The following is an 11,041-nucleotide window of genomic DNA, read 5'->3' as shown; positions in this document are numbered from 1 at the left end:
CACACACACACACACTGGAGCTGAGGTGCACACAGAGCAGCCCACTACACTTTGGGAGCACACACTTGCAGCAAAGCAATGTTGGAGACCATACCATGAGAAAGCAAGCCTTTCACAGTCTCCCATCCTAACAAGCCAAATGGCCTTGTGCTAAGGAGCTGGTCATCACCCCCTCCTCCCTGTTCCCTTCCTGACATCTGAGGCTGTAAAATCTGAATTATAGTCACCCCTTCCTTATCTCTTCCTGACTCCCAAGACTTCCAAGGACATGAGTTATGTGCTGAGCCCAGCCTGACACCCAAGGCTGTTAAGGAGAATCCACATTCTGGAGATAAGAGTGCCCACTGCTTGGAGCCTGACTTTGGCCTTCATGTCCCCAGATGCCCACTTCTTTGTTCTTTGTTAATTCCCCCTCAACCCCTCCCTAATCCCCTTGCTGTATGCTTAAAACCCAGTGTTTCAGCCTAATAAACTGAGACCTTGATAGGAACCTCTTCTTGGTCTCTGCTTCTCCTTTCTCTCCCTCCCATTTTCTCCCAGGTTTGCGGTCCCCCTCATACCCACGGATAACTAGGTCCTGCTGGACAGGACAAAGCAACACAGGGGCAGAGGGTACACACACATAACAATGTACCACTGAGCTGAAGAGTTGACATATACCTAGCAGCACTCCACTGGAAATATTCACTGCCTAACCTGGTTTGGCTGAGATCCTAACTGTCCTCAAAAAGATAAGTGCTAAAGTCTTGGTTAGCCTGAGACTCCTCTGGAAGATGATTGGACATTCTGTAAATCGCCCTAGTATTAGTGAGTTAGGTTTGGACACAGAGCACAGCAATGAGTCTTGGCAGACAGACCCCTCCCTTCTGCTTCCTGGTTATCAGAAGGTGACTGACTTTACCTCACCACATGCTCCTTGCCATTTTTAGCGTGACTTGTGAAGGACCACAAAGCAGAGGTGCCCACATACCATGGATTGAGTTTCTAAGGCTTGAGTCAAAATAACTTTTCTTTCATCAAGGTTCAGTTGTCAAATGTGTTTGGCCATATTGATAGAAAGTGAATGCATTTGCTTTTTACTGTGGAAAGTGAGAAAATTATGCAAATGCAGAGTGAGTTTATTAATTCAGACTGAGCATTTGCAGACAATGATCTTTACACACTGTTCATTTTATTTTATTTTATTTTAGTTTATTTTAGTTTAGTTTAGTTTAGTTTTTTCCACATTATGTTTTTGTCTGTTCTTAGTGTTTGTGTTGAGTAAGCATACTTTTTCAATACATGCCGGCATTGCACAGGGAAAAAAGTCTGAAGATGGGTGAGATGGCATGTAGCAATCCTGCAATCCTAGACAGACATGTAACATTACCTCTTTGGAGCAAACCATTACTATAAATCAATCATCAGCTAGTTTTAAGAAACCCTCAAATTGCAGAGTAGGCTAATATGGAACAGAGAAAGGTAGAGGTAAGGAAAATAGAGGGAAGTTAATGTTTTTTTTTTAATAGAATTATGCCTGGATTCCATTGTATCACTGAAGCTTATGAAAGGAGATTTAAGCTACTCTTAGTATAGTAAAATTATTCAATTTGAAGTGATAGATATATTAATTATCCTGTATTGATCCTTGCCTACTGTATTTATATACTGAGATAGTATACAATAGTCCACAAATAGAATCCTTACGGTATCTGATTTTCTTTTAAATCCCTTCTGAATGCCAGTTTCAAAATATGTCCACTAAGCCCAATACCATGGATTGTCACAGCACATCAGTGAGAGTGAGGCACTCTAGTGTGGGTCTAAACTCTTCATTCTCCAGCCTCAAATGTCTCTGCTGGAGACTCCATACAATAGCCTTTGTCAATGCATTATAGATTTCTGCTCATGTTGTTATTTGTTTAATCTTCCTGTAGGGAGGAAAAAAAAATCCTGATTTATTTAAGTTATTTTCCATTAGATAAATCCTCATTTCTCAGCTCTTGGCATGTGTTATGCCCTGTTTCTTTCAATTGTTTTAGAGTACAAAAATGAGCAGCTGGGTAATGAACTATAAAAGAGACATCACTCTGAGATGAGACACATGGCCTCCCTCAGAACAGGTCCCATCAAGAACAACAGGAAGGTGGTGGGAAGTACTAGAGTCCCATTGTCATGAATTCTCATGATATAATACAAAAGGTAACTTGACACCTCACCTCTGATACATACATTGTTTCAGAAACTGGAGAACCACAGACCCAAAGGCTAGCAAGTCCCAAGAGTTGCCCTTCACCTGGTAGCTAGAACCAGCTACTTGTTGGTTTCTTCTAGGTAGGAATGGGGCCTTGTGCTCTGGTAACCTGTTACCAACTCATTGCTTTCTCTGAGAGAGGAAACAGCACACCTATCTGACTCCATGTCCATCACATTGGGTGTATGGTGAGTTGCTGGTGGTTTTTAGTAGCAAATGAACTCCATTACTGAGCAGTAACTTGGAGAAATCTATGAGACTAGGCTCATGTTCTGACTTGGAAAAGGTTGGAGAACGTTTGGTCACATGTGTTGCATGCAGCAGCCCAAATGAATCTAGGTGAAATGAGTCCCCACTTAGGCCTAATCCTGTTGCTAGACTCTAAGATGACCAAGTCAAATGTCTGAGTTATAGGCAAGTATGCTCCAATTGTAACCAGTAAGTCTGTATCAGGACAGCATGGGTCCCTCTCACCTAAGAAGTAGGGCAGGAAGCTGTTCACGGTCAGCAGTGCAAGAGGAACTCATCTGGGGATCCTCACATTTGCATAAGAGACTCTGAGTGTGCTCTCACAGGGCCAATTTGACAAGAGAGATAAGGTGCTCTGTGTTTCATAATTGTAAATCCTTGCATCCTAGTCAGTGTAAAACCCTAACGAGGACGCAGCACCTGGCACTGTATAAGGCACTGAGCTCAAGTCCCTCTGCATCTCTGCACCTCACCAGGCTTCAGTCATGAGGATCCATCACCTTCTCTTTGCATTTCTCCTGGTGCTGCTGTCTCCACTTGCAGGTGAGTCAGGGGAGTACGTGGTCCCAAAGTAAAAAGAGATAGCTCCCTACAGTGTGTGTGTGTGTGTGTGTGTGTGTGTGTGTGTGTGTGTGTTCCTGTCTCTTTTTCTGTGTGTGCCTTTGGCTCCATCTCTCCATATATGTATGTCTCACTCTTTCTTTTTTGCTGTGGGTACATGTCTGTCAGTCTTTCTGTATATGCTTATGCCTGTCTTTCTGTTATGTGTTCATCTCTCTGTCTCTGTTTTAGTCTCTCATGCTTTTCCTCTTCTATAGTTATTCCCTTCCTTTTTTTCCTTTCTTTCTTCTAAGCTCATTTCAGACAATGTGTATTGTGTAACTGCTAACATAAGCCAAGAATACTTCTTTTTGACTTCCAGGAGCCTCAGGTAGACTCATTCGCAGCTCATCTGCAGCCCTTGCCTTCCATTTCCTAACTCTTGCCACTAAACTTGAGATTATGGAATGAGTCTCTTATAAATAATAACATGGCATATATCCAGAAGATGTTCCAACTGGTAAGAAGGACACATGCTCCACTATGTTCATAGCAGCCTTATTTATAATAGCCAGAAGCTGGAAAGNTGGACCTGGAGGGCATTATCCTGAGTGAGGTAACCCAATCACAAAAGAACTCAAATGATATGTACTCACTGATAAGTGGATATTAGCCCAGAAACTTAGAATATCCAAGATACAAGATACAATTTGCGAAACATGAAACTTAAGAAGAATGAAGACCAAAGTGTGGACACTTTGCCCCATCTTAGAATTGGGAACAAAACACCCATGGAAGGAGTTACAAAGTTTGGAGTTGAGACGAAAGGATGGACCATCTAGGGACTGCCATACCCGGGAATCCATCCCATAATCAGCCTCCAAACGCTGACACCATTGCATACACTAGCAAGATCTTGCTGAAAGGACCCTGATATATCGGTCTCTTGTGAGGCTATGCTGGGGCCTAGCAAACACAGAAGTGGCTGCTCACAGTCAGCTATTGGATGGATCACAGGGCCCCCAATGGGGGATCTAGAGAAAGTACCCAAGGAGCTAAAGGGGTCTGCAACCCTAAAGGTGGAACAACAATATGAACTAATCAGTACCCCCCATAGCTCATGTCTCTAGCCGCATCTATATCAGAAGATGGCCTAGTCTGCCATCATTGGAAAGAGAGGCCCATTGGTAGTGCAAACTTTATATGCCTCAGTACAGGGGAACACTGGGGCCAAGAAGTGGGAGTGGGTAGATAGGGGAGTAGGGGGGGGTGTATGGGGGACTTTTGGGATAGCATTGGAAATGTAAATGAAGAAAATACCTAATAAATAAAAAGAAGAAAGAAAAAAAATAACATGAAGAATTTTGGATTCTTACCTGAACAGAAAGGTGTTCGTTTATTAATCTTTATATTTAAGGTGTAGATTCTCTGATACTCTAGAGAATCCTTCAGAATAATCATCTCAACCTCTATCTGAGAACTTCCTGAAACCCTACCCCTATGGAAGATCCTTAAACGCACACTGTCTACAGGGGTAATCAGGTTCCAAGCTCAGGGATGCTATGAAACACAGCTTCTCAAACTCTGCCTAAACTGTATTTTGTGCAAAATATATAATTGTATATTTTTTCTAATTATGTATACATATATGGATCTGTGTATATGTATGTGCCAAGCACTACAGTAATCACAGAAGTCATAAAGGAACATCCAGTCTCTCAGAGTTGAAATTATAGGCACATATAGGCTGCCTGATATGGAACTAGGAACTTATCTCAGGTCTTCTGTAGGGGTGGTATGCTCTCCTAACTGCTGAGCCATCTTTCCAGGNTCTACGTTTATTCCTTCCTTGACATTAGGAAGGAAAAGGACACACAATTCAAGAGAGGGAGCTAAAACAAGTAAGAGAGTATTTGATTGAATGAAGCAAAGGCCTCAAACTGCATCAGACAGAAAATATAGAGATAGAAACATAATTTCACTCATTTTGTTGCTGGGTTCTGGTTCACAGAGGACATCTGTGTTCCATGAGATATACAGACACTAACTCTGTCTGACTTTTAGAGGAATGTAAAGAAGGAGGGAGTGGGGAGAGTGAAGAATAAGTTTAAGACTTAATTTTAGACATTGGAAGCTACCAAAAAAGTTCATTTTTTTCTTTAGGTTTCCATTGTAAGTTACTTAGGAATCAAGTTATCCTTAAACAAGTCCTATCCCCTGAGATTTAGGTCCAATACTTAGTNTAAAATAGGTACCTGGAAGTTAAAATACCTTAGTTAAAAATAGGAAGATGGCTCAGTGAGTAAATGCAATTGTGCAAATATGAAGATCTGGTATCCATGTAAAAGCAGAGAGAGCCTCTTGTGCACATCTGTGCTGCTAGGACTAAGAATCACAGAGGCACACAGGCGAGCCAGCCAGCCAGTCCCACTGATTTAGTTCCAGGTTCAGTGAGGCACTCTTTCTCAAACAACGAGGTAGAGAGAAATTGATGATCCTGTCTTAGGCCAGCCTCTGGCCTCTATATGTGTGTGCACACATGCACATTCATGTGCATAGTCACACTCAGTGTCTGTTTCACATGCTAGAAGTAGGGACTTGTGTGTGGAAAAGCAAGGGCAGGGCTGTTGAGAAGCAGCTAGGGACTCACACAGAATCTTTCCTGAGCTCCTGCATGCTGGCCCTGAAAACTCCAATCAGTCAGCGGTGGGGCAGACCCTTCAACATTTGGGTCCTGGGAAAAACAGCACCCCCTCCACACTGCAACAGTGGCTGTCTCTATCAAGAATTGGATTCAGCCCTGCTAAAACAGACATCCCTGTTTGTGGGGGGAGGAGCCTGCAGGAACCTACTCATCTTACGAACACATTGCTATGTATTTCTGACCTTGCACTTTCAATTCTAATGTGTGGTTTTTCTTACTTATCTTTCAGATTTTAGCGAAAAAACCCAACAATCCAGTAAGTTGCTGTATGATTGGAGGCATATGCAGGTATCTGTACAAGGGCAAAATTCTTCAGAATGGCAGTTATGGAGTTACTAGTCTCAACTGCAGCAAGAGAAAATAGAGAAAAAGTCAAAGATCCAGTAAAGCAAAGAAAACACGAGAATTTGCACCTCCATTAAGATGAACAAAACAAACTAAATTAAAGTTCCTTGATTAAATGCAAACGCATGCTGGTAAGAACTGTGTGAGCTCACAGTTTGTTTTCTCTTGCTCTGAATTCTAAAATCCTGGCAGAAGTCAATCAGTGACACAGGAGGGGCTCTTTTATGCTTTCAGCTGTCTTAAAGGCTATCTGTTCCTGTCTGTGATATGCTAATTGATTTCCTGTAGCCCGAACACACAGCCACCCCGCCTGCCTTCTTCATCCCTTTGCCTCCTTAACCTCTTTGCTTCATCCATCCAATCCCAAGGCAAGACAAAGATGGTGACCCCAGCTTCCCTTAAGCTTGTGCCTCTTAGTCATTTATGTCTTGTGTGTTTGTGTTTAAGACTTTAATGCACAACTTTGGCTATGAGAGCTTTTGAGTGTGGGTTCCAGAGTCTCTTATTCATTTATGTACTGATCACGGATGGGATATATTGCATCATGTTATTTTAAATTGTATGGCCAAGTTGAGTCAGTGAGGGGCTTTCTTACATGTAGACATAAGACACAAGGAACTTGTGGAAAACAAGGCTTTATTGAAAGCAATAAGGAAGAGCAGGGTAAAGAAAAACAAGGCTATGGTTAGTAAAGCAAATGTTCAGAGTCTGTCCTAGGCCTGACCTTCCCACTGGGGCTTTTACAGTATGATGGACTCCTTGTCTTGCTTGTGTGGGGCTTTTCAGTTAATGTACATACAATTTATGCTCATGAGTATAATTCAGCTCCATCAGGATACCTCAGATTTTAAAAATTCTCTGTCCTAAAGAAGAAGTGAGACCCCAGAGAAAAGATATCTCACCTGGGTAGCTGCAACTGATTAAAGGAGTCCTTGTCACATGATTGACATGTAACAAAAGAACGTTGGCTGAAGACACATACCATAATGCAGGGCATTTTTAAATTTAAAGTAGGGGTCTGAAGCCAGGGCACTGTCCATAAGTGTGTGCTGTGCAAGCTTACCGATCTGAGTTTGATTCAAAGCATCCATGTAATAAACCAGGGATCACAGCATGTCTGTACTCTTAGCCCTGGGGGATGGGATGGAGACATGTGGATCTCCAAACTCACCAGTAGGCCTGTCAGACCAAATGCACAACCACAGGTTCAATGAAAGATCCATCTGAAAAATGAAAATAGGAGGTGGACCTGCTGATGACATGGCTCCTCACTTAAGAGCACTCGCTGCTCAGGAGGACCTGGTTAGATTCCCAGCACCTAAGAGGCCTCTCATCACCTTCTGGAACTCCAGTTCTACTGGATGTAGCCCCTTCTTTTGGCCTTAATAACAATTATATACACAGTACATACAGGAAAATACCAAAAAAGTAAAATTAATAATAATAATAATAAATTAGACAGTGATTGAAGAAAACACTTTACCTTCTGCCTTTATACACATACATACATGTATTCACACACATAAACAAATGACGTGTAACACACATACACACACATGAAAGTAATTTAAAATATCCACAAATAATACAGTATTTGTGTTTTATTCAAGGACAGCCTTTGACTTTTTCATTGTAGAATTTAACCCATACACTTCATTTTGATACCTGGCTCCCCAGACCCTGTCCTCAAGGAATTATTTTTATAGTCCATATCATTATTGTTATACAGTTGTTGTTTTGCCAATGCTCAAAGTCATTGTTGACTCTTGCAGGAATGAGATGAAGTTTCGTGCAGCAAGGAAAGCATCATTCTGGGTCTTTAGAGGATGGCAAGACTTGCAAGGGTTTTCTAGCAAATATCCACACCTGAGAAAAGATGTTAATGGCTATTTTGTTTTTTTAAGGTAATATCCTTCAAGGCATAGGTAAAATGTATCAAAGCAAAAAAAAAAAAAAAAAAAAAAAAGCTAAATAGCGTTTTAGTTCTAAAAATTACGGGGCCCTTTGATGTTCTGATAGGACCAGAGCTTTTTGTATACAGGGCAGAGCACCAATGGAATTGGCCAGTGTTAGCATCAGAAACTGGTTATAACCAGGCTCTGAAACCTGCAATGACTTCATCCTAAAGGACAAGAACAAGAGTCTTCTGCGTTCATTCCTATGGCAACCATAGCACACTCCTTGTGTTACCTGCATCACCTGAAATTCATCACCTATGTCACAGCCAGGATAAAAGACATGAATGACTCTCTCTCTCTCTCTCTCTCTCTCTCTCTCTCTCTCTCTCTCTCTCTCTCCCCCTTGCTTCCTTATCTCTTTTAATAAAGACCTCACAAAGTGTGAACACTGTTATATTGGCATGATCTGTCCAGGAATATGCTGTTTTCAACTAACAATGGTGCTGAAGCCCTGGACTTGCTAGCAACCACACAGGTCAGTCTGACGCTCTATAGCCTGTACCTCAGCCACCACTGTGGGGCACAGGGAACTCCACCATGCAGGATAGCCACTGCCATGTGGGTTAAAAAGTTGGTCAACAAGTTTATTGGCAAGGTCTTGCACTAAACCCCAAAAGACAAAGGGGCCAAGCCCATGGTGCAATCAGAAGGGACAATGGTCTGTCGATTGCTGTTATGCCACTCAGGAGAGGGGGACATCACTCCCAGGTAAACCTCCAGATGCTCTTCTAGGCTTGGCTATGGACAACTGAAAAGGTTTGAGCTCCCTTGACCTGACTTCTTCCATCACCATCATCATAAACGTAACTATCACGGGAGCCCAAGGTAGTCTTCATGACATATCGGCATCCCATCTCCTTCTTCTTGGATGCTGGGACCACTTACTCAGTCCTGACAGAGTTTTGGGGACCCACCTCTCCTTCTCATCCCCTTACCTTCCTCAACCAAACCCTCCCACTTAGTTGAAATTTTAGTAGTGTTCCTCTCACCCATTCTTTTTGGGAGTGCCAATGTGTCTTAATCCCTTATGGGAAGGGAACCTCTAGCTAAGATGGGATCCTCTATTTCTATTGCTCCCCATATTCACCTGAACACAAGCTCACTAGCAGCCCATCTCCTCCTCCTACTGTTCCTCCTCCTCCTGCTCTTCCTCCTCCACTTCCTCCTCCTTCTGTTCCTCTTCCTCCTAGTCACTCAACCTACAAAATCTAACATGTTGTTTCCTTTGCCAGCTTCTCAGGTAGACGCCTGAGTCTGGGTCATCCTGAAACCCCTGTTGCTAAACATCATCCTCTTGTCATCCAGTTATTGGACTCTACAAGGTTCCTCACCCAAGCTCAATACCCTCCTTCTCCCTAGAGCCTCAGGAGACTTAAGCCTATATAGTCTCTTATCTCTTAAAAAAAAAAAACCAAAACCTCCTCCATCCTACCTCTTCCCCCATTAACACCCCTATGCTAGAAGTTAAAGATCCTAATGGAACCTATCCCCTGGTTATCGCCTCAGGTGCATTCATTTGGTGGTAGTTCCTCTCCATCCTGTTGTGGTGAATCCTCATACAGTTCTTTCGACTATGCCCTTGTGGACTTCTCATTTCTCCTTCTTAGATCCCAAGGATGTATTCTTTTCTATCCAGTCCCAGAACACCTTTGCCTTTACCTGGGCTGACCCTGTCACCCATCTTCTACTCAATGCACATGAACTCTACTATCTAAGGGATTCNGGGACAGCTCACACTTATTTGGCCAGGTTCTCTCTTCTGACTTAGTTTCTCTGACTCTCTCTAAATCTACGATTGTCCATTGTGTAGACAAAATTCTTTTCTGAAGTCCCCCCTCTAAAAATTAGCCAAGGTGACACCTCTTCTCTCCTAAATTGCCTGTCAGTCAAGCCACAAAGGTCTCATATTCTAAAGTCCAAGTGTCCACTCATCAGGTCACCTATTTGGGACTACCCATTACCCCAACCCACAAGGCTATTACCTTAGACAGAAATAATCTAACTCTGTGTCTAACTGTTCCTTCTAAAAACAGAGAGATTTTATCATTCCTAGGAATAGCCAGTTTTTTTATTTTCCTGGGTTCCTTCCTTTTCCATTCTACCCACCCCTTATATGAAGCAGCATTTGACCCCAACCATGAACTTCTCCTATCTGTTACCAAAGCTTTTCAAAGGCTCTAACAGGCTCTCCTCAACACCCCAGCCTTAAACCTCCCTGACCTGAGTTGTCTTTTTTTTCCTCTACATAGATGAAGAAGATGGTTTTTCTCTTGGTGTCTTAGATCACCAACTGGGACCCTCCTTTGTACCTGTAGTTTACTTGTCAATCAAAACTAGATCTAACCATTCAGGGATGGGCACCTTGTATTCTTACCTTAGCAGCCACTGAACTCCTTATTTGAGGGTCTAAAAAACTAATATTTCGGTCATTTATAAACATCTTCTCTTCTAATACTCTGACAGAGTTCCTAACTTACAGAGGCTTATGGTCTCTAATTTCTCCAGGGTTCTTTCAGGTAGCAATAATAGAAGACTCCANACTTACCTTCCAATCATGCCTGCCTCTTAATAATTTCATTCTTGCTGCACGTGGTGGCCCACACCTTTAATTTCAGCACTTGGGAGGCAGAGGCAGGCGAATTTCTGAGTTTGAGGCTGAAAGACCCACAACGTGAGGACTCCCCCACATTCTGACTCAGGAGAGGTGACACCCCAAATCACTCATGAGAAACGGTCTTGCTGCAAACTGCAAGAGGACTTTTAATTCAAGAGCGCTCTCGGGCCCATGGTCATACACCACGTAGGGGTAGAGGATTGTGGTGCCCCGAGTAGCTGGGTAAGGGGGTATTTAAAGGAAGAAACCACAACTCAAGGAAGTGGGGAGGGCATTGTTGGAAAATACCAAAGATACCAGTTAAGACTCACAAGGAAGTGCAAAGTCACAAGAGTCACAAGGAATATCTGGTAATTGTTCCAGTTATCTCTAAGACAGTTTCTAAGAGCCCCTAACAA

At 42.6% G+C, this 11,041-nt stretch overlaps 1 protein-coding gene across 1 annotated transcript; it reads left to right on the top strand.

Annotated features, from left to right (window-relative positions):
* Positions 1-2,967: 2,967 nt before the first annotated feature.
* LOC110287652 (beta-defensin 5-like) lies at positions 2,968-6,090 on the top strand. The gene is made up of 3 exons (XM_021154215.1): positions 2,968-3,029; positions 5,468-5,472; positions 5,963-6,090. Exons 1-3 carry the CDS (start codon positions 2,968-2,970, stop codon positions 6,088-6,090), a joined length of 195 nt encoding a protein of 64 aa, XP_021009874.1.
* Positions 6,091-11,041: the final 4,951 nt, after the last annotated feature.

Source organism: Mus caroli, unplaced genomic scaffold (assembly GCF_900094665.2).
Source record: "Mus caroli unplaced genomic scaffold, CAROLI_EIJ_v1.1 scaffold_12688_1, whole genome shotgun sequence".
Lineage (NCBI taxonomy): Eukaryota > Metazoa > Chordata > Mammalia > Rodentia > Muridae > Mus > Mus caroli.
The sequence above is the reverse complement of the archived record's forward strand: the minus strand, read 5'-3'. Positions and strand labels throughout refer to the sequence as shown.

Bases quoted from the DNA above. Each gene is read 5' to 3' on its own strand.
- LOC110287652 (XM_021154215.1), top strand. From the start codon at position 2,968: ATGAGGATCCATCACCTTCTCTTTGCATTTCTCCTGGTGCTGCTGTCT.